The sequence below is a fragment of the Ruditapes philippinarum genome, unplaced genomic scaffold (assembly GCF_026571515.1).
Source record: "Ruditapes philippinarum isolate M1 unplaced genomic scaffold, ASM2657151v2 ctg25_1_1_1_1, whole genome shotgun sequence".
NCBI classification, from domain to species: Eukaryota; Metazoa; Mollusca; class Bivalvia; order Venerida; family Veneridae; genus Ruditapes; species Ruditapes philippinarum.
In genome coordinates, this window is record NW_026852675.1 from 313,503 (window position 1) to 337,851 (window position 24,349).

At 33.1% G+C, this 24,349-nt stretch overlaps 2 protein-coding genes across 2 annotated transcripts; both read right to left on the reverse strand.

Annotated features, from left to right (window-relative positions):
* Nucleotides 1-422: 422 nt before the first annotated feature.
* Nucleotides 423-836, reverse strand: LOC132720801 (heat shock 70 kDa protein 12A-like). Its single transcript, XM_060705022.1, has one exon. It carries the CDS (start codon nucleotides 834-836, stop codon nucleotides 423-425), a length of 414 nt encoding a protein of 137 aa, XP_060561005.1.
* An 804-nt stretch (nucleotides 837-1,640) lies between these two features.
* On the reverse strand, nucleotides 1,641-22,475 carry LOC132720877 (heat shock 70 kDa protein 12B-like). The gene is made up of 5 exons (XM_060705107.1): nucleotides 22,406-22,475; nucleotides 13,693-13,995; nucleotides 12,612-12,830; nucleotides 11,958-12,093; nucleotides 1,641-3,191 (listed from the first exon to the last, which is right to left on the reverse strand). Exons 2-5 carry the CDS (start codon nucleotides 13,984-13,986, stop codon nucleotides 2,140-2,142), a joined length of 1,701 nt encoding a protein of 566 aa, XP_060561090.1. The 5' UTR covers nucleotides 13,987-13,995; nucleotides 22,406-22,475; the 3' UTR covers nucleotides 1,641-2,139.
* Between the last annotated feature and the right edge of the window lie 1,874 nt (nucleotides 22,476-24,349).

Here is a 24,349-nt window from a genome sequence, read left to right on the forward strand (position 1 = left end):
GTCATCAGTATGCCTCAGGCAAACAAGTCAAAGTCAATCACGTAACTTTGCGCCAAATTTTTAAATATTAGTTCTTAAGTCGTGATATTGCTTTGAAAGTATGATATTTGTTTAAAAAAACATGCAATTCATTTTATATGTAAAATATCCCTTTGAAAAACATCTGCAAATTGATTAAATTGATCCGTAAATGTGGAAAGCCAGCGGCGCAACCTCGTTACCGTTTATAAAATACGTCTTTATACAGGAAAAAATGAAAATTTCATAGGGATATGTACGTAACCAATGTTCGAGAGAATGTATCATCATAAGTTTTTTTTTTGAGGACAAATAATTGCAGTCTAAACAACGTTTGCATTTATTTTCAAGCAAAGGTATTATACATTTGTCGACAAGAAGACCGTGCTTTATGTATTCACTCTTTATAGACAGTCCATATAAGAATAAAACTCTTCATTCGTTCTGATATTAACAGCTTTAACGAGAAGTTCAGTATCACCAAATATAAACGAGACTTCTAGTCGATTATTCTTTTTCGATCTGTTATTTGCATGGACTACTCTAAGCGTACCCACGTGCTTGCAGTCAATGTCTGTTGTGTATTTAGGATCGATTTCTTCTGTACAAAAAACCCTTAATGACGTTTGGTCAGGGTCAGTAGGTGTGTATGGACCTTTAGAAATTGTTTTCCTAATATTTACTTCTTCCCCAGCTCTGATAATAATTCCAAAAATATTACCAGCATATTTTATACCATCTATGACTTTTACTTCTGCATATTTATGTTTCTTCTCGATAAAATATTCACGCACAGACATTCCATACGTGTGGGCCATTATTCTTGACCGTACAATATCCTGAAAATGTCCATACCGTACTGCACCTGAGAACAACAAGGCCTGCTTCTTCCGGGATAATTATTATCTTGTTCTTTATGTATTGCTGTATGAGGTTTTGGGATAATTTACTCTCGCCAAACCCTCCAACTAAATGAATTGTTTTGACCTTTTGCATATTTGGCTTTGCAAGAATCTGTTGCACATGCTCAATCACGCAATGAATCGGAGTCTCAAAAAACTTTTTAACGACAGAAACTTCAACTCTCATTTTGTCGCCAGTAAATGTAACCATTCCCGACAACCCCAGATTGGCAATTCTTTTCTCTAATGAAAGGCTGTTATTCTCCTGATAAAGCTCTTTTATTGATGCAGACAGTCTGAATGTAATTTTCCCCTTTGACTCGGGACTGATGCCTCTCTTCTTTATTTCGAATTCTCTTACCAGTTGAAAGTAGTCTTCCATTTTCTCGTTTTGAAATCTCTACATTTACGGATATGGGTCGTTCAAAGATGAATAATTTCACTTGTATTTGTCTATTTAATGTAGGAACAAGCCTTTAGGAGTTATTTTCATACAGCTTCTCAGAGTCTTCAAGTATGGAAAGGAACTAAGTATAACAAAAGACAGCAAATATTGTTTTGTTACTATATTACATGGTATATTGCTACCTTGTTTCCTTCCCTTAATGTATATTAAGTTCATAAGAAGACAACACTCACCAAGAAATGTTAATCTCTTTTTATGAAGTTTGCTTGTTTTACTTGTCTCATTTCCGTGATTGGAGACCCTGAGAAAAGAAACCTCTGTATAAAATGAACTACTAATAAAAAATTTCAATGATTCATACGACACGTATTTAAAACAGCCACTCAGTTTTTCTATCTAATTGTATACATGCATAATAAATTATACGCTGAAAAACGCTTTATAAGCAACTCTTCAAAATATTTCAAATTGGTGTTATTAAAAGTGATAGGTATGCCCTAATTCATAAAATGTACAGCTATTATAGCTTTTTGAAAAAGTGTTTTTTATACCATCATATATTAAGAAAATAATTTGACATGAACCAAAGTATCAAAATCATAAATCATATACATATATTTAATTTATAATTGTAATATTTCTTACTATAGACCATTTACTTCATTCTTCATTACAGTCTTAATAATAGATTACTTTGTTGATAACTTCAAAGGGGATCTTGAAGTCAAACCTTCCAGTATTTGCATTCAAATAACGTCTGCACAATAAAGTATTTCTCTATTGTAGAATATCAGGCTGCAGATGTTCTACTGTTTACAGACAGTCCATATACGTTGAAAATTCTTCCTTCGTTTTGATATTTACAGCTTTCACAAGCAGTTCGGTATCACCAAATATGAAGGAAGCCTGCAGACTATTATCGTCTTTCGATAAACCATTTGCATGTGCAACTTTTAGTGTACCAATGTGTTTGCAACCCACATCTGTTGAATATTCGGGATACATTTCTTCTGTACAGTATACACAAATTGTCGTTTCGTCAGGGTCGGTTGGTGTGTATGGACCTTTAGATACACATTTTCCAATAGTAACCTCTTCTCCAGCCTGTATAATTTTTTTCAGGACATTGCAAGCCTTTTTCTTACCATCTATAAAATCTACTTCAGCATTTTTATGTTTTTGCTCGTCATAATCTTCAAAGATAGCCATCCCGTATGTGTGGGTCATTACTCTTGAACGTACAGTATCCTGAAAATGTCCGAACCGTACTGCACCTTTGAGAACGACAAGACCTGCCTCTTCTGGGATAATGATTTTCTTGGACTTTAATTCTCTCTGTATCAGGTCTTGGACTAATTTACACTCGCCAAATCCACCAACTAAAAGAACTGTTTCGACTGTTTGCATATTCTGTTTTGCAAGAATATGTTGTACATGCTCAATCACGCTATTGATAGGAGTTTCAAACCATTGTTTAACTACAGAAACATCAACTCTCAATTTGTCGCTAGAAAATGTAACCATTCCCGACAATCCCAGATTGGCAATTCTTTTCTCTAAGTGAAGACTGTTACTCTCCTGATAAAGCTCTTTAATTGATGCAGACAGTCTAAAAGTAAATTTCCCCTTTGATTCGGGATTGATGCTTCGCTTTTTTATTTCGAATTCCCTAAGCATTTGAAAGTAGTCTTCCATTTGCTCACTTTTAAATCTTTCCATTGTGGTATTCCCGAATATCTTGGTCAGCCATTCTAAATAGTTGTTATCAACAACTGTTCCTCCCCAGGGACCACCGCTTGCTTTATGGAGTTCCTTTAATGTGTCATCGATTTGTTTCTCATGCACAGATATATCTGCAGTACCGCCTGAAACAACATTTACAAGCTAATGCATTCAAATATTTTATTTTAATTAAACAAGAGCGATAACTGATCACATATGTTTTGAGAGGTGATTGGACATTTTATTCTGTATATGTCGCAGTTACTTAGTAGCATGTTGCAGGAACTGTAGCAGGTTACATAAAAAACTATTACCAGGTCAGAACGCCATTTTATTCGAGGACAATTACTCAGCCAAAATTCATTTAGCTAAAACAACTCATTAATTATGCACAGTACTTCTGGTAACGATCCATCCTGTAACATTTCATTCAAATTACATAAGCAGTTTAAGCGGATAAGTCCGGACAAAGTTTAATGATAAAAATCATCGAAAGGTCATAACTCTAAAACAAAAATTGATATAGAAAATGCTTATGATACACACAATTAACCTTACTACTGATAACTACAAAAAAATTTGGATGAAGTTCAACCAGTAGATTCTGAGGTTATTCCGGGCAAGATTTGTGAGGGACAGACAGACAGGCACGGAGAAGTGATTTCTGTAAGTCATGGCTACTTTGTAACATGCAGCAGCTACTGTATAGCAACGACACAAAAATAACAAGCAAATTCGTTGACCTTATATCCCCCGCCGAGTACTGGTTATTAATAACACAACAACAGACATAAGGCTTTATTTATATACTTATCATGGCATAAACAGTAATATACTTTGTGCATAATAAATATTCAAGGCAATAACAGAGCCTTAACTCGGTTGTTAAATAGTAATATCTGGACATGACAATGAGTTGTAAATTGCCTTTTTGTATCCATGGTTCCCATAAAGTTTTGTTGAAATCAATACAGCAGTGGCAAAGAAATAGCAATATTGCTCTATATGCATACTACATAACTAATCAAGGCCCATAACTCTGTAATGAAGGGTCTGGTCTGAACAAGGCAACATATTATGCATATCTCATCTTGGTATAAATGGTTTCCTTAAAGTTTAATTACATTCCAGCCAGTAGTTGCAGAGAAGTAGCGTGGAAACAATTATTGTTCTATATACATACTGCATAACAAATCAAGGGCCATAACTCTTAGTTAGTGTCTGACCCGAACAAGGCGATGATATGCTCATCCCCTCTTGGAATTGAAGGTTTTAAAAGTTTTCCCTATATGCATACTGCATAACTAATCAAGGGCCTAAACTTTGAGTTAAAGTGTCTGACCGGAACAAGACGAGATATGCCCATCTTCTCTTGGTATTGAAGGTTCCCATAAAATTTCTTTGAATTCCAGCCAGTAGTTGCAGAGAAGAAGCGCGGAAATGATTATTACTCTATATGCATACTGCATAACTAATCAAGGGTTATAACTCCGAGTTGAAGTGTCTGACCTGAACAATGCGACAATATGCGCATTTCCTCTTGGTATTGAAGGTTCCAATAAAGTTTCGTTGAATTCCAGCCAGTAGTTGCTGAGAAGTAACACGGAAACGATTATTGCGCTATATGCATACTGCATAACTGATCAAGGACCATAACTCTTGAGTTAAAGTGTCTGACCGAAACAAGGCAACGAAATGCGCATCTCCTCTTGGTATGGAAGTATCCCATAAAGTGCCGTTGAATTCCAGCCAGAAGTTGCAGAGAAGTAGCACGGAAATGATTATTGCGCTATATGCATACTGCATTACTTATCAAGGGCCATAACTCGGAGCTAAAGTGTCTGACCGTAACAAGGCGACGATATGCGCATCTCCTCTTGGTACTGAAGGTTCCCATAAAGTTTCGTTGAATTCCAGCCAGTAGTTGCAGAGAAGTAGCACGGAAACGATGTTTGCTTTATATGCATACTGCATAACCAATCAAGGGCCATGACTCGAAGTTTAAGTGTCTGACCGAAAAAAGCCGATGCTATTGGTATTAAAGGTTCCTATAAAGTTTCGTTGAATTCCAGCCAGTAGTTGCAGAGAAGTAGCGCGGAAACGAAATTCTGACGGACGGACGGACAACGCCAAAACAATATCCCCCTCCTGATTCCATCGGCGGGGGATAATTAACAAGTTAAAACTGTTCAATGGCTTAAACTCAGCCAAAAAACATTCAACTTCAAAACCAGTTAACCTTTTCCCTTATATAAGTGGGTTTTGACGGCTTTTTGCCCCCCCCCCGCTTTTTGAGGCCTCAAACAGTTAACAAATGCCCTGTTTAGACCCCAAACACTGTTTTTCGTTTGAGAAATGTTGTTAAAAAGTGATAATTTTTTCGGCGCCGCCCCCATCCAAATGTTACACCAGGGGGTTGCAAGAAGGAAGATGTGCCCTCTTCTGTTGGGGGGGGGGGGTTTGAAGGGGGGCAGTGCCCCTCATCGCCAAGAAAATTTAAATTTAAGACATGTGACAGGCTAAAAATGGCCTCAGGTCCATCTTACGGTAGCTAGTAACCGATGCTGAAAAGCCTTTTACTCTATCTCAATTTGCAGCACTTTGAAATCAGTTTTGATGGGAAAAAATGCAAAGAAGTGATTTTTTATTTCCAGCCAGTAGTCGCAGAGAAGTCGCGTGGAAACAATTATTGCTCTTTATGCATACTGCATAACTAATCAAGTGCCATAACTCTTAGTAAGTGTCTGACCCGAACTAGGCGATGATATGCTCATCCCCTCTTGGTATTGAAGGTTTTAAAAGTTTTCCCTATATGCATACTGCATAACTAATCAAGGGCCATAACTTTGAGTTAAAGTGTCTGACCGGAACAAGGCTCCCATAAAATTTCTTTGAATTCTAGCCAGTAGTTGCAGAGAAGAAGCGCAGAAATGAATATTGCTCTATATGCATACTGCATAACTAATCAAAGGTTATATCTCTGAGTTGAAGTGTCTGACCGTAACAATGCGACATTATGCGCATTTCCTCTTGGTATTGAATGTTCCAATAAAGTTTCGTTGAATTCCAGCCAGTAGTTGCTGAGAAGTAGCACGGAAACGATTATTGCGCTATATGCATACTGCATAACTAATCAATGACCATAGCTCTTGAGTTGAAGTGTCTGACCGGAACAAGGCAACGATATGCGCATCTCCTCTTTCATTGAGAAGTTGCAGCACTTTGAAATCAGTTTTGATGGGTAAAAACAATGCGAAATAGTGATTTTTGGCAATTTTGAGACGTCCCCCGTTGCCATGGTAACAGAAATTTACGATTGAGGATTCTGTTACAGAGGCTATGGTCTAGTCAACATTTGTGCCAAGTTTCATCAGTATTGAAGCATTTTTCATAGTTTCATAGCAGTTTGAACTTGTTACAGGAGGCTTTTAAATGAAAACGGCCATTTTCGCAATATGCTCATGGGGTAAAATGTTAATTAAAAGAAAAATAAACAAATGTTAAAAAACAATAACTTTTCACCAAAATAAAGCGTAAGGGCGCGTGTTAACATGGAAAAGCTATTTTTAAAACTAATTTTTGGGTAATTCCAATGTTTTTTTTATCATTTTTTGTTAACCTTTTTCCCTCATATAAAAGTGCTTTGAAAGGTTTTTGTCCCCCCTTTTTGAGGCCTCAAACAATGAAAAATGCCCTGTTTAGGCCCTAAACAATGATATTCGTTTGAGAAATGTTGTTAAAATAGTGACCACTCTTTCGTCGCCGCTCCCATCTAAATGTTACATCAGGGGGTTGCCAGAAGGGAGATGTGTCCCTTTCTGTTTGGGGGTTTGAAGGGGGCGGCAGTCTCCCTCATCGCCAAGAAAATTTAAGATTAAGATTTGTGACAGGCTAAAAATGTCATCAGGTCGATCTTGCCGTAACTAGTAACCGACGCTGAAAAGCCTTTAACTCTATCTCAATTCATTGAGAAATTGCATAACAAACTTTAAGAACAAAACTTATAAAGGTAGACCACTGCTAATCGGCACTGCAAGGAACTGTAAAATGGACAGCATAGGACGGTTATCTGCCTGAAAGGTCACATGTAGTCACAATTTAAATAAAATTATCCGTTTGGTTTATGAGTTATTGACATTTTTCTGAGCTACGACTTTGCTAATAGAAGGACATTTTTTTTCAGAAATGGGAAAACTCGTAATAGCGGAAATCTATAATATCATCATTATGAAAAATGTTTTCCTTATGCTCATTGTTAATGTTTTCCTAATGCTCATTGTTAAAAAACAAATAATAACATTCAGGTATCAAAATATACACGCCCAAAATATATTGTTCCTAAACAAGATGTTTTACTATGTATAAAAATGTAACCCTACCCCACCCACTTAAAACATTTATGTTACCCTTTCCCTACATAAAAAGCCTTATTCAAAATGTCCTTAAAATTTACCACACTAAGAGGCTGTTTACAAAGTTTGCCTTAATTTTTTTAAAAGTGTATTGGTTGATATTTTGCAAAATGTTAAATACTTCTACCGTGTAGTTTTTATTTGAATAAACTTTGAAACTATCTGGTATCACTTTGCTATTAATTTTATCAATATTTAGCAATTAAATACCTATTATAATTATTTAATTAATATCAAACACGTTTTTCTTCCATAAGGGATCTGGGAGAAACATAAATAATGTTAAAAAGAAAAAATAGAAAGAGTTTTTTGCCCCTTCTGGAGTTTGAACCCAAGCCCTTCAGTTTCAATACAGTTGACAAGTGAGTCTAGCCTGTTTGAATACTCTCCAAAATTGAGGTATGTATTAGCAGTGGTCTACCTTAAAGGGCCATAGCAGTGGTCTACCTTAAAGGGCTATAACAGTAGTTTTGAGGAGTAGTGTTACAGACGGACGCCGGAGAAGTGATATATATGTGTCGCCGCTCTGTAGTAAGCGACACCAAAATTACGTGTAAACCGTTCACATTGTCCAATTTATACAAAAATTGACTTTTAAGATGAATATGACGAGAAAAGTACTGAATTGATATTAATTTTGCAGCGTATATCGCATAATATTCACCTTCTAAGAGTCCAGATCTACTTTAAATCAAAATACATAAAAAGCTTTTGTAAGACTTATCACTTTGGTCAATAAATAGTACATCTACGCGCAAGCGCAAATCGAAATTGTATTAGTTTGTTCACTTTTTCCATACTCGAGCCTTAAGTTTTAAATGAATGCATCCGAACGTAAGTATTCGTAGTATTTTAAAACAAGACGACCTTGATGGCCCTAAGTCACTCGCCAGAAACAACTGTTTTTCAATGTTAGAAATTATTTTTCAATAGCTCAACTTTATCTAACCAAAGTTCAAGTGTGTACGTCACAAAACAAAAAAGTCGGTCACTTGGTTAAAAAATATCAGAAGTAGGTCAGCTGATATAAAAATTCAATTCAACACAAAATTACACACCAGATCCAAATTTCAAGTCTGTACATTACAAAAAAGTATGTCAAGCGATAAAATATTAAAAATAAAAATATCTAAAGTAGGCCAGTTGATATTAAAATTAAAAATATAAATCAGGATCAGAAATTAAACCCTTGTCCAAATTTCAAGTGGGTACTTAAAAAAACGAGAAACTAGGTAAAACGGTATCATTAATATCAAAATTAATTCAGTTGATATCTTAATTCAATTCGCATCAGGAATTAGATTTCTGACCCAAATTCCAAGTATTTACATAAAAAAACAACAAGAAAGTAGGTGAAGATGTTTCAAAAATATCAATAACTGAGAAGGTTAGTTACATTGCAAACAGGTCATGACATTAAGACCTCCTCCCACCTATTTAATATTTTCTTAGGAAAATTGCATAACATATGTATGGAAGACATTCCATTCAATTGTTTCCTTTTCATTACTAAGACATGCCATGGCCTGGGTATTTTAGTTTAGCGGTGCATAAAAGGGCCAATTAAATTAATATGAGAAATTTTGATAAATGTTAACCTAAGAATGTTACAGACAAAGTTTGGTGATCATCCACAATTACTTCAGTAGAGAATGATGTTTAAATGCTTTTCTAGTTTTAGCTCTAGAGACCCCTAAAAGAGGCCAATCAAATTGATATGAGCAAATATGATAAAAGTCTACTACCTAAGAATGCTACGGACAAAGTTTGTTGATCATTCATTAATTAGTTCAGTATATAAGACGATTAAAGGTTTTCTATTTTCAGTTCTCTTGACCCCTAAAAGAAGCCAATTGAAATGATATGAGCAAATTTAGTTGTGACTATCACAAGGATACTACAGACTCAATTTGAAGTAAAACAGTCCAGCTGTTTCAGAGAAGAAGGTAAATGTTGACGCATCACGGCTGACGACGACGCGGGAATTCCGCTTTGATACTAATAGCTCACCCTGAACAGTCGGTTCTGGTGAGCTGATAAACATAAAGACGCCAACTAAATTAGACTAACTTGACTTTCATTTACGCGTTCACCAGCGTTTTTTACAACCGTGTGTGACTTCAAATTTCATTGTCGCGTTCTTTGGCAAGTTTGAAAAATCCAGAAATTCTATATTTATGAACAAACAGTGAATATACACTGATACTGAGAAAAAGTATTTCGAAGCCGATCAGAGAAGAGCATTTCAAAGCTATTTATTGATTTTTTTACCCTTCACTAAATGTTGAATAATTTTAAAGTGCATTATGTAAAAAATGTGATAAAACAATTAGTAAATGTAAAACAAATATCACAAATTAATTTAAGGTGATTCCGCTTTGTCAGCCATGTTTGTTTTCACAAAGTCTGTCTAAGAAATATTTGAAATTAAAAACATAAAAGATCTTTGTTGATGTTACTACGAGAATTATTTAATGATTTATGTCACTATCAGGTTTCCATTGGTTTATCCCAATAGTATATAAAACGCTTTCTTGCCAATAATGGGTAAAATGATCAAGATTATTTAATTCAAAATGCATGTAACAAAACAAAAAATAGAAGTTACATTGAGTTTGATATAGCAGCAAAGCAGATATATCATGAATTGCGTGGCAAATATGGACCTTAAGTCATTTCAAAGCGCACAATCGTTAGGAAGGTCAACGATTTAAATTGTCCGTAAAATATGATTATCGTTCGGGTACGCCTACAACCAAGGTTACCAAGGCAACGGTTGCCTCAAAGAAGGACTGATAACAAACATTGGTTCCAATAATATCAAAATCGGCCCTGTATTTCTTAAAGGACTATTGGTACGGTCAAATATTGTATATAATTTTCGTTAATTCCAGTTGACAAGTAATTCAAAAGCCATCTTGTCCATCTGGACCCGGTTGTACAAAACATTGCTTAGTGATAACCAACGGATAAAATAATTATCCACTGGCTAGAATTTGTCTGTTGGGTAAATTCTGTTGTTCAAAAATTGTCTTACAAATAAGATGCTCTATCCGGTGGTTTACTTTAAGCAGTCCTATGACCACCGGATAACACCTTTTATCAGTGGTTAGTCATCATTAAAACAATAAAAATCATTACAACATGTTTGAAACAAGTTTTTTCTTACAAATATATGTTTATTTTTTCTTAACTAGAACATTTCATTTGAAGTGCATATCATTTCTAAAAAAGTGCTTTTAGAACCTTTATCAATTTAATTGTTGTTTTTTGTTGTTGCTCAGAATATTCAGTTAAACAGTCACAACTTTCATATTTTTCAATTAAACAAACAAGTGTCAGTACTCATTTTCATGTTTTTGATTTTTTCTTATGTGTGTCTCAGGGGAAAAAAGATCTTTCGATACTTGAAGGCTGAAAACATGTTAAACTGATTCTTTAGGGAATTCGTAGTTCTTTAAAATTTCTTATTAAAAAAAAACGTTCATTTTAATTCACTAACCGTGGTACTTAATCAGTGGATAAAAACGCAAGTCACTGGTTAGGTGGCCAGGGCACTATCTAACTGTCGAGCAATGAAAAAAGGATTTAACCAGTGGCTAACTTGTCCATTGGTCACTTTTAAACACTGTTTTGATTAACCGGGTCCATGTCACAAAGTAGCTGGACTGTTCTATAAGACTTATGTACATTTACTGAAAATCGAGAAGGCATTTTTACAGCAGGAAGTGTCCATGCAAATTGTGGTGAAGAGTCTTTATTATACATGTCAATGCATCTTATCACAAAAACAAGATTGTTAAGTCTTTCTTGACGTCTGAAAATGTGAATTTTTAATTTTCCGCTTTATTCTCCTGACTTCAATCCTTGAGATTTCCCGTACTTGCTTTCAGGTACAAGATACATGTAAATGTTCAGGAGTTTTCCTTGCAGCGCAATGTATCAGTGTCTGTGACAGTTTACAAAAAAAGATTTCAGCCTTGCGAAACGGGACAGAGAGATCATACAGATGCATATAAGAAGAGTTAAAATAGAAAACATTATTTTTTATAAAATGTAGGAGTTACAGGAATTGTAGCCAGTGACAGGACTTATTCAGTGACTCTCGTATCATCATTCTTTGGTAGTTTTCCGTCATTTAGATGGGACTTAATTTTCTATAAAATAACTGCTTTTCATTGATTTATTATAACTTAAAATAATTTTTATATGAAACAGGATTTATAATTTTTAAAATCAATTATTTTGGTTAGATTGGACTGCCGGTTTATGATGTCACATTATGACCAATGTTCCTAAGTATCGGTACATCTAATGTACCACCTTAACTACATGGTGCAGGTTTGATTCTAGGATTCTCGAAATTAAAATCAACCAAACTGATATAGAAATCAAACAAACTGTTACAAGTCATTTTTAATTTTTTCTTAAGCATTTATAGCCGAGTTATGAGGCAGAATTAATTGTTTTTTGTTTTTTTATAATTATTTGGCTAACCTCCGAGATCGATCACCATGTATTGTCTCCCTGCTTTAGACCATGTCTCCTTTACATCTGTAGAAATTGTCTGACACCAAATAGACGCTGCTTCTGGTTCAAAAGATAGCTTTAGACGTGCCTTATCTATGCCAGCCTTTTAATTAAAAACCAAATAAATATTATCAGTAAAAAAACAACAACATAATAAAACAACAAACAAACAAAAATTTAAAAACGAAACGGCAACAGAAGAAATACATTTGAATGATTGATACAATTTTAAGCTTGTTTTGATGTAAGCTTTAGTTAGATATAAGATTTAATTTGAATTGTCTGATCATTTCAAAGGCCGATCCTTTTACATAAGGCAGTCAAAGTTTATTTGCCCTATAAGTTTATGTGTTTTTTTATTTTATTTTATCGTTAGTCACATTACAACATTTCATAGTATTCCATGAAACATCTGTGTTCTCTTTCAGCTAAAGTTAAAGACTATTGAATATCTTTTAAAAAGCAATTTGTTTAAGGAAATTGCTTAGTTTTGTGGTAAAGAACTAAACACACTACTCTTTACCGAATCTTGATGGACCTTTACACAATCACCTGAAAGGTAATTAGCTACATGAAAAGCAAAATATATTTCTGTATTTATGTATTAAAAACGTAATTTACATTTTCTGCTGCTTCACGCATGAATTGCTTAGCATTATCATTCCATATGGCAGGTACAGTAATAACATATTGTATGTCTTCATCAACAATGCCGGTCTTTTGTTTGTTGAGTGCCTCAGTGAAATGTTGTTTAAGATATTTTATTGACATTGTAAAGATCGTCATTGCTGGCATTGATTTTCCGTTTATATCTTCAACGGTGGTCGATCTTGATAGATCCTGCGAACATAAATAATTACCTTTTTATAACTGAATTATTTATTATTGTCGTTTTATCATTAACGCCTTCATTATTAAAATGTTGACCATATATTTTACGATTTTTAGTTAAATAAAATTATTGTTTCTCCGTTCATATCTTTAACGAATGTTTGCTTATCGTCTCGAAATTCAAGTACGTAACCATAATTGTGTTGGTATACCTAATCGTATCTGCCTAAATGTAGTACGTATACAACTTTAACTATGTTGAGGTAAACATAAACAAAGAGATAACATCATTTTGAAACTATTGTTTGGCCTTCAGTCTAGAAGTTCATAAATACTATTAAAAAAGTTGCAAAAAAACTTAAACGTTTGAAAATTAAACATTTGTTTAACAAAGAAATTAAACCCATGAAAATGTTGTTGCTTATTAGATTTGTCTAAGTAATTTTATGTTTCTTTGAGTCTAAGTAATTTTATGTTACACATACTATTAATTGTATATAAATTTGAGATGACAAGTTCTGGTGTATGTCTCATCATTGATGCATACTCCACGCTTTGACCATACAAAGTTGTTCAAATGATCAAAAGCAAAAATCTATCTTGAATAAATTGTGTGTTTTTCTATTTAATATAATTTACAATCACACGCATAATTCATAAGTTGAACATAACGTTTATTGAGATATTTTGGTGACAAAGCTGAAGCTGTTAGAAATTATTAAAATACTGTATGGTCAATTCAGTTACCTTTCAATAATCTTAAATAGATAACAAGTGTTAAAATAAGACTAAAGCTACATATTTTAGCCTAAAATTAAAACAAATTTTATCATAGTGTTATTCAAGTCTAACGAGGTTAGTTAAAAAAAACCTTATTGTTGTGAAGAATCATTTTAAATCTACGAAACAAACGCCATTCCTGGTGCTCTTTATCTTCGACAAGGGTAGCAAAGTGATTTTCTGCTTCATATCCAAACGAGTGGAACTGCCCACTTCGATCGAGAAGGACACAAGTTGGTGTTTTCCAGGATATAAGTTGATCGCTTCCAGCGATCCACTTTTGATTTGTCTGTATTTTTAAAGGGTCATCCCAGAACGAGAAAGCATAGCCACTGTATGTTGTACCAAAGTCAAACGCAACCACAAGCAATGCGGAACCTGCCATTTTACATCACTGAAATAGAACAGGGTGCTTGAAAAAAGTGTGAGATTTTAAAGTCCTTGGGTAAATTGTATTGTTTACAGACTATTAATGTGGCTTTCAACTGAAGACTTAAACCGTTAATTTTATAAATATACAGATAAAACAGCAAACAGTAATGAAGTACATGTGTATATCATATTAGAATATCATTTATATAATAATATAATGCCTTGAGAAGACATTCCTTTAAAGATATACTATGCTCAAATTTGATAATAGAAAATATTGATAATTGCTACCTACACAGTCTCTTTGTAAATATAAAACAAAACTTGTTTTGACTTCACATAAATGTAGAATGTAGAAATGTTATATTTAAAACTGTACACATATGTGGTCTCAATAGAAATATAATGTGTCATTAAAAACTGGCAAAAGACCAACTTTATTTGACATATATTAGGGAATAGTTCACCCATTCTTTTATTCCAAATACACAGTACGACTTCAATAGATTTCAGTAAATTTCCGTGATAAAAATATTTTATTCAAGGATTAACATAGTATAGCTTTAATATTTATACACAAAATAATTTAACGTCAATTAACTAACTTTATAGAATTCTGAATGAGCACACATAAAAACTGAATTTGATTTGGAAACCAGCAAGTGATTTTAAATAAGACATTGCTTTGGAATATTTATCAAAAATAAGCACATTGGGCCTATTTTTATCCTTCTGAACTTAAAACGACGAGATTATATAAATAACACATGGCTGTCGGGGTTATAGAGGATATTGTCCACCGGAGAACAGGTATATTATCCCGAGGCATGCAGCTTCTTTCATCCCGACAGTCATGTGTTATTTAGTTTATTATATAGAGGGTATTTGTTTGTTTTGCATGTAAGATTGAATTAAATTTCACTGAGTGAACACCAGATGTTCCCGGCCATTTTACCTAAACTATAAAAGCTATGGACTTGAATCGTTTTAGGATGATAGATCTCATTAAGAAGAAGTGTAGTGCACAAGAACCGGTACTCTGCATTTCGTATTTTGAGTTATTGCCCTTTAGCGGCGTTTATAAATAACCTATATTTAAGAAGGAAATGCCTTAGTGTCAGCTATACTGTTCACAAGGCGACACATCCGATTCGCGGAGTTCTAGTTATGTTATGATTTACGATTTAATTTGAAATACATTATTGCGATGTACGTGTAACAGGGTCTTATTTTTAGGATCAGGTCTAAGGGACAATACTCTTGCTTTACTGTTGGATTTTATAATTTTGCAAAGGGAGACAAATCCGCCGGTCTTGTCTGATACTTTTCAAGGGAGATTACTCTATTGGTTTTATATGTTGACATTGGTCAGTATTCTAAGAATTCAAATGATTGGTTCACGGATCGTTGGTTTTAAGCTATTTTTATGTCATGTGATTTCTTGGTGGGAAAAGTCATTGTGTCTTTGTTGTTGTAAAGAAGAGTTGGTAGAAAAATTAGTGTTTTGTGGTCAAGTTCTTTATTTCTTAAGTTGGTATGTATTTATCCTGACTGCTGCTAAATGCTTTATTGTAAATATGGAGAATTGCATTATTGTGATTCTGTTCTATTTTGGTTCAGTCCATTGATTGTGAAATTTGTAAATAAGTATGAGTTTCAGAATGACATGTATCTATCAAATCACCTTTCATCTTTTATTCACTATTAATATTTAACCTTGCAGTTAACAGTCACTGGTGTGATAGTCAGAAAAGGTATTAGGTACTACACTCATCCCTCAGATGGATAGTTACATGTGTGATGTATTGTGTATTGTTTAAAAGGTAAAATATGTTAATTGTGTGTATAATTCCATTAGCTATGATATTATATTTAAGGACTGTTGCTGAGTTTAAAGAACTGAATTGGCCACTAGACATGTAATTGATTATGTTCTAGATTAGAACATAAGATATGATATTAATTCATTGTATGCATTGTTTCTACTTTATTTTACTTTATATTTACATATTGTTATATACTTATTTCAGAATGTTGTTTGTACCTATCAAATCTACTTGTTGTAACAACCTTAATTGAAGATTGGATCAGTATATAAACAGGACAGAACTTTACAGCTGTTGTTGAAATGATTTAATCCCGAACTTACTTGACCCTCAGGGGCTCGGATAATTATATTTATATTGCGCCGAACCACCCCTATTACATACGTCACATCAAATATTCAAATATTTTGGTTGCCGGCTAATCTTATTAGTATAGCAAATCAAGTTTTTACGCATAACGTTGTAGATTGCCGTTATTTCATACAAATTAACGAAGTTGTGCTTTGACTAGCTTGGTCTAAGACAAATTTAATCTACTGGATTAGAAAATGCTTTGTTTATTTTTTAATGAGAAATGAAATATATATCATTTCGGAGCTAGAAATCAATATTCTTCACGCGCTTTTCCATATCAAAATATTCATACATGTTCTTAATGAAATATATTTCTCTTTCATTTATAACTATGTTTTCGACATTAAACGAACATATCTTATTCGAAAAGTTACTTTCTAAAAGTTATATTCTTATTTCTATTTATCACCAGTCGAAATATGATAAGATTTTAAGAGTTATGAAAATTTACGTTTAAATGTATTACCAAAAAAAACGGAGAAGTTATAAGCAACTTTAATTATATATTTGTAAATCCTGACTACTCAAACAAAAGAAGAGAATATTAAACCCTATATTAATATATTCATTTAATTTTTGATACCCCGATATAACATTAATGAAAAGTAATTACTTTCAACATAAAAATTCATTATTGAGTAAATATTTGTCAATTGCTATCTAACACACGGGAAATAGGGATATGAAGAATAAAACAACAAGCAGTAAAAAACCACAGACTGATTATTTGGCACCACAAAATTATGTCCATCAATTTGATTTGATTTAAAGCACGAGCACGTTCAGGGCAGCTGAAAACGCTCTTCATTTGTGTTTCATTTGTGTTTTATTATGAACTCATTTTTTGTTTCAACATGAACAATCTTTTAGTACGTTTGCATTAAACATTACCGATTTAATTTAATGGCGTAATATAAACGAATATACTCAAAGATACATAAACAGTCACATAATTTCTCAATTCGTTTAACTCAAGACAAAAATAAATGAAAATAATTTGTAAAAAAACAAACAAAAAAAACCAACTTTATTTCAGTTTTATATTCTTATGTAAACACTCAATGTCATATAAAAAAAATACTTGCGTTTGTTTAATTTACTTTCGTTCAGAGAATCTCGTATCAGTAAACTTTATTCGATAGCTTTTGACTTCATCGGTTGGTTGTGCTTCTGTGTATAACAAATACGAATTCGATGAATAGAACATACCAAATATGAATCAAAAACGTTCATAAACATTATACTTATTTATACAAATGCACATGATACGGTAGTTAAAGTGAATGGATAAAAATTATTGATAACAACTATTTATTATCATACAGAACACTTAAAAAGAGATAAGGGTTTAGAATTCAGATAACGTGTAGGGCCATAAATGATAACGACAATATTTCAAACGTGCTATAACTAATCAGACAATTTAAACTTTACATAAATTACAGTCTAACTACGGGTTTTTTACCCATCCGTTATTATCAGCTCAGTAGGCTCACTGTCCTGTTTAATACATTTAATATAATATGAACGTTATCTATCATTGACATCAACACGCGAATAAAGGCGTAATAACGCGAACCAAAAGTCGTAATAACGCAAAACAATAGTCAGTGGCATAGTAATGTAAGAAAGGAAGAACTATGTTGATCTAAATGAATTGATCAAGATGTGCGTTTTATTTTCGTTTTTTTTTCAATTCTGTACGAATAAATCCTAATATCACACTCTGATTTTTAGCTCACCTGTCACAAAGTGACAGGGTGAGCTTTTGTGATCGCTTTTCGTCCGGCGTCCGTCCGTCCGTCGTCCGTCCGTCCGTAAACTTTTGCTTTAAATGACATCTCCTCATAAACCACTGAGCCAATTTCATCCAAACTTCACAGGAATGTTCCTTTGGTGGTCACCTTTAAAAATTGTTCAAAGAATTTAATTCCATGCAGAACTCTGGTTGCCATGGAAACCAAAAGAAAAAACTTTAAATATCTTCTTTTAAAAAACCATAAGAGCTAGAGCTTAGATATTTGGCATGAAACATCTTCTAGTGAGTGTCTACCAAGTTTGTTCAAATAAAAGCCCTGGGGTCAAAATTGGCCCCGCCCCTGGGGGTCATTGATTTTCCCTATATGCATATAGTAAAAACTTAAAAAAAATTCTTTTAAAGAACCCAAAGAGCTACAGCTTAGATATTTGGCATGAAACATCTTCTAGTGAATGTCTACCAAGTTTGTTCAAATAAAAGCCCTGGGGTCAAAATTGGCCCCGACCCAGGGGGTCATTGATTTTCCCTATATGCATATAGTAAAAACTTAAAAAATCTTCTTTTAAAGAACCCAAAGAGCTAGAGCTAAGATATTAAGCATGAAACACCTTCTAGTGAGTGTCTACCAAGTTTGTTCAAATTAAAGGCCTGGGGTCAAAATTGGCCCCGCCCCGGGGGTCATTGATTTTCCCTATATGCATATAGTAAAAACTTAAAAAATCTACTTTAAAGAACCATAAGAGCTAGAGCTTAGATATTTGGCATGAAACATCTTCTAGTGAATGTCTACCAAGTTTGTTCAAATAAAAGCCCTGGGGTCAAAATTGACCCCGCCCCAGGGGGTCATAGATTTTCCCTATATGCATATAGTAAAAACTTAAAAAAATCTTCTTTTAAAGAACCTAAAGAGCTAGAGCTAAGATATTAAGCATGAAACATCTTCTAGTGAGTGTCTACCAAGTTTGTTCAAATAAAAGCCCTGGGGTCAAAATTGGCCCCGCCCCGGGGGTCATTGATTTTCCCTATATGCATTTGGTAAAAACTTAAAAAATCTTCTTTTAAAGAACCATAAGAGCTAGAGCTTAGATATTTAGCATGAAACATCTTCTAGTGAATGTCTACCAAGTTTGTTCAAATAAAAGCCCTGGGGTCAAAATTGACCCTGCCCCAGGGGGTCATAGATTTTCCCTATATGCATATAGTAAAAACTTAAAAAATCTTCTTTTAAAGAACCCAAAGAGCTAGAGCTAAGATATTTAGCATGAAACATCTTCTAATGAGTGTCTACCAAGTTTGTTCAAATAAAAGCTCTGGGGTCAAAATTGGCCCCGCCCCAGGGGGTCATTGATTTTCCCTATATGCATATAGTAAAAACTTAAAAAATCTTCTTTTAAAGAACTCAAAGAGCTAGAGCTAAGATATTTAGCATGAAACATGTTCTAATGGGTGTCTACCAAGTATGTTCAAATAAAAGCCCTGGGGTCAAAACTGGCCCCGCCCAGGGAGGGGGGTCATTGATTTTCCTTATAATTTTTTTTTATGTGTATAGCAAAAACTTAAAAATCTTCTTTGGAAAAACCCAAATAGCTAGAGTTTAGATATTAAGCATGAAACATCTTTAAGTAAATATCTACAAAGTTTGTTAAAATAAACGCCCGGGGGTCAAAACTGGCCCTGCCCCAGGGGTGACATTGTTTTTAACTATATGTGTATAGTAAAAACTTTAAAAATCTTCTTTTAAAAATGCCAATGAGCTAGAACTTAGATGTTTAACATGAAACATCTTCTTATGGGTGTCTACCAAGTCTGTTCAAATAAACAAATAAAAGCCCTTGGGTAAAAATTGGCCCGGGGGTGGGGGGCCTACATACAGGAGAGCGACCTCAGGGCCATCATGGCCCTCTTGTTTAATAATTTATAAGGAAATGCCTTCCCCAAATAAGAGGTTAACTATCACCCAACCATAAGATACTTTTCTACAAAGACAAGGCAGACAATGTCTCCTAATTAGGACTTAACTGTAACACTATCACCCTTTAAGCGTACCTATCAATAATTAAGATACATTTTCACCCTAATGTGACTTATTTATATCTTACGTTTTTTTCAGATATTTTTACCTATAGCTTATTACATATAACTTAATTAGGAGTGACAATCACATAATTAGAAGACACTACAGGTTATTTGGATACAGGTCATATCCTTAGATAATTGAACATATGACGCACGTATAAGATAACATAAAATAAGATAAGATAAGATAAGAAAAGAAATTTATTTACTATAGTGACATGTGTAAAATCAATTATGAGATACATGTGAATTCAGAGAAACTGCATTTACATCCAGTCCAATGGACATATAAGTCGCCAAGTCACCTTATATTGACACATATCAAAGAGTCAAATAGTTTACATTATTACTGCGCAAATGGAATAATAGTTATTGTAAATGTATATTATATTAATACCTTGAGAAATTAATTCAGATCAATATTGTTCTTCCTTTCACACGTTACAAGGAAGACGTGTGTACAAAGATTGGCTGAAACTATTGGAATAAAATCAACGGAATCTAATCAGAAATAATGTCAACTTTCTGCATGCCAATTTTCAAGCTTTAACGCCTATATTGGCGTAACTTTGCCTTTATTCGCATTATTACGCCTTTTCTTCCGCGTAATAACGCCTTTTGATTCGCGTAATAATGCCTTTATTCGCGTTATAATGCCTTTGCATTTTTTTTTTCATTTTATTTTATACTTTTAGGCTTTTGTACTATATTAAATCCATTTAACTTACATACGAGACCTGTTGCCGCCTGTGTTGATTAAAGAATTGTTGTCGCTTGTACCCTGAGCTTATAGCTTTTACAAACACTCAAAAAGTCAGCGGGAATTTTCAATGGGAACAATTATTTTGCGTGTAACATTCACCCAAAATTTGTATTTTTAAAAGAAATTGATGAAACTACGTCAAGTGAGCAAAGAGTACAGGTTCAATGATGTGAAAGTTAATGTATTGACTTTATAGCCGGCAAATTTCAGCACCGTTTCAAATTGAATTTGAGATATTTTTACATATTTTGACATTTACAGTTTCTTTGAACACGCCTAAGGGCGACCTGAAAGTACATTCGTGTACACTTGAAAAGTAAATGATGGTATTAGAATTTTTTCAAATGTTCGCAACATAATGCCAATAGCCGCTAAGCATACATAAATAAGCAAACGTATCAAAACCTCTTTGACTTAACGAATGGATCGGAATGAAGTCTTTGAGATGAAAGTACATTGTATTATATATAAATCCTAATTGCCGATGTTGTCGTTATAAAAAAACTCTCCAATGAAAAGAAAAGAAAATTCTATTTGAAAAAAAAAACCAACAACAACAAAACAAAACAATAAAAATTCCAAATTAATTGAAATTCAATAGCTAATATATAATTATGTCGACGGCGATGAAGGTAAGGGTCAATCAGCAAAAGTGCTATGTAATCCCCCGAGTCGTGAACTTAAATTTACATAAATCAAGCCCAATCTTGTTTATTGGAAATGATACCGAGACTGGAATAAATAACTTTCTTTGCATTTATGTTATAAACACATTTTTGTTTTCTCTTGATACATTTTCTGTTATTATATTTGCCGTGTTTTCATTAAAATTTGTAACTGTAATTATGTTTGATAATCGCAGTTGTTAACAACAACTAATTTCAAATAAACTTCCCTTTTCAATTTTTAAAGCATTAAAGCAATAAAAGATAATTTTGATTCCTTTAGCAAATGAAATATTAATTCTTGAATAAATGCTTTTCGAAGTTATAGATAACCATTTTCTGTATGAATTATTATCAAAGATTTTTTAAATCATACTAAAAGTTACCTCTGAGTCCGTCCGTAAAATAGTTAACTTCCTTTCAAAGAATTTCGTGTCACGAACGAAGATTTATTCGATTACTTCTGATCTTATCGTTAAATCTTATAACTAAAATACCATACATGTATATCAGTTTATTGTTAATGGCATTGATTTGAACGTTAAAACTTGCACCGGCTATGTCTAATATTAACTCAAACAAATTATCTATTCAAATCTTTTTTTTCAAATATTTCAATCTTTGGCAGCGTTCTAATGCGGTTAGTTTGACATAAAGAAGTTAAATTACTGGTCACGTGATGGATGATTACAACGAAAGAATAGAACAACATTTAAAATATACTTAAACTTTACTTGTCAGATTACCGAAAGTAATTACTTCTTTCCTTTGGACAAACAAAACAGCAACAAAAATACTCGAGTCTTTTTAAATTTCAAGCCAAATCAATTTTAGTGGAAATGAAACCGAAACTTGAAAAAAACATTGCATTTGCGCTTATGTGATAATTATGTGTCTTATTCCTCTTTGCCTTTGTTAGTGTATTTGAAATAATTCTATAAATTAATGCGAATTATTATAAATAACGGTCTCTGTATAATTGTTTTTACCTCAAATCATTAATCATTCAAAATTGTACCTCCGCGTCCTAAAGTAATTTACTTCCTTCAAAGAATTTCGTGTCACGTGCATTGATTAGATTACTTCTGACCTGAATGTGAAATCATAATGCTTATATATCTTATATATTTATTACGAATATATAATTAATTTAATTGTTTAACCGTCAACTTTCTAGACAAAAATAGGGTTAAGGTAGTTTTTCAGTGGTGTATTGCAGATTCTTAGTGTTATGTTGTATTTTTCCATTTTCAGTTTAAAAATAGAAACATAAAACTAAGTTTACTAGGAACCTACATTTTTGACTATAATTGACTTTTCGTTTTAGAATTCAGTGTATTTTTAATATTTCTCTTACTTTTATTATGCAAACATTTTGTCAGAGATCAATATGTTATCTTTTACCCTTACTTTGAAGAGTTTGACCCAAGTGAGTAATATGAATTATTGTGATATCAGCGAAACATGGGTACGAAGATAACGAGTGATAGCAGCGTTTAGTTACGTAATGATGTAATACAGTATCCTACTTCCAAAATACCCAGTTAATCAGAAAAGCAAGGAGCTTTGTTTATTTATTTGTTTGTTTCATGTTTAACGACGAGACTGTCATATTACTTGTCATACCGCGCAGAATACAAAAATAAGTAGGCCAAAAAGAGTTGACACAAGTGAATTAGTTAAATCTTAGAATACACGTTTATTTTCATTACGTAAGTTATGGATGGATCTGAGGCAAAAGTTCTCTTAGTTAATTGACTCGATGACATTTATCACAAACGTGTTCTAGATTATTATATTCCAGAAGGAAATGTTTGACAGTATAACATTCATTACATTCTATTCAGGTTATAAAAAGGTAAGAACATGTTACTGTATTATGCCCAATTCTACTCTAAGAAGAACAACTTGATCATGGCGGTTAAGGAAAGGAAAGGATGGTCATTTATCAAGACAAATGTTGATATCGTGGAGTTTTTTAATACAGCTTTGTCCCCAATTTATTGTCATTTAGATAAAATAAGTACATTTTTGAAGTACTAAAATCACTATTTGGTAACGATAAATCTACTGGTTGAAAATTAAAAGATTCTTGAGCCAAACCATCTTCCTTTTCATTTCCTTATAATCCAAAGTGGCTCAAGACACAATGCAGCATGCGATTCTTACAATTGATATATTCTTTTCTATTTCAAATAGGTTAAATTTGCTATCTTTTTTTTATAAATTTTCGCGAAAACACAGACCTATCTACTAGAAAATTAGAACTTTGACATGTATCAATGATTATTTGCTGTGCGATTCATGTGTTTATGTTTACAATTTTCCTTCAAGTTTGTGATTTCAGACTTGTATGTGATGTTTTGATTGTGACTCGGCCAGAGGCCTTGAAGACCGTATGTTGCCCCAATGTAACACCTATCAAAATCACAAAATTCGTGTTTTCTTGGCCAGAAATTTATAGACAGTCGGTAGAGAGTTTAAAAATGATTAATTCAGAAATCTACAGCTGGATCATGTCTTTCTCTTACATACAACCTTAACGATATCAGTAACACTTAACTGTAAATATTTTTATTTCTTTCTGTGGGTGTTTGATAAGCATATAACGATTACGTGCAATTCCATAACATCAATATAATCGTACTTTTTAAGTCAGAATTCTCGTAGATTCAGAATATTAACAGGATACCATGTTAAAAACATTTCATAAATAATAACCTTTTAATAACCAAACGGCTAATAACACCATTGCGTAAGATAGTTTGGTATGTGGTACCATGTTTGTTTCAAGTCTTGTAACAACACATGCTTGGGTAATCTATAACCACTTTAACTATTTAATTGAAGTAAGTAATGGAATAAATTGCCTTTTTTGGATGGGCAAAGAAAAATACAATATATCGTTAGTCTTCTAACCAAAACAACATAAA

Bases quoted from the DNA above. Each gene is read 5' to 3' on its own strand.
- LOC132720877 (XM_060705107.1), bottom strand. From the start codon at position 13,986: ATGGCAGGTTCCGCATTGCTTGTGGTTGCGTTTGACTTTGGTACAACA. The intron at 12,094-12,611 runs GTAAATTACGTT...TTTAATTAAAAG, and splicing joins TGCGTGAAGCAGCAGAAAAT to GCTGGCATAGATAAGGCACG. The intron at 3,192-11,957 runs GTTAGCCAAATA...ATGTTGTTTCAG, and splicing joins CATGGTGATCGATCTCGGAG to GCGGTACTGCAGATATATCT.
- LOC132720801 (XM_060705022.1), bottom strand. From the start codon at position 836: ATGGCCCACACGTATGGAATGTCTGTGCGTGAATATTTTATCGAGAAG.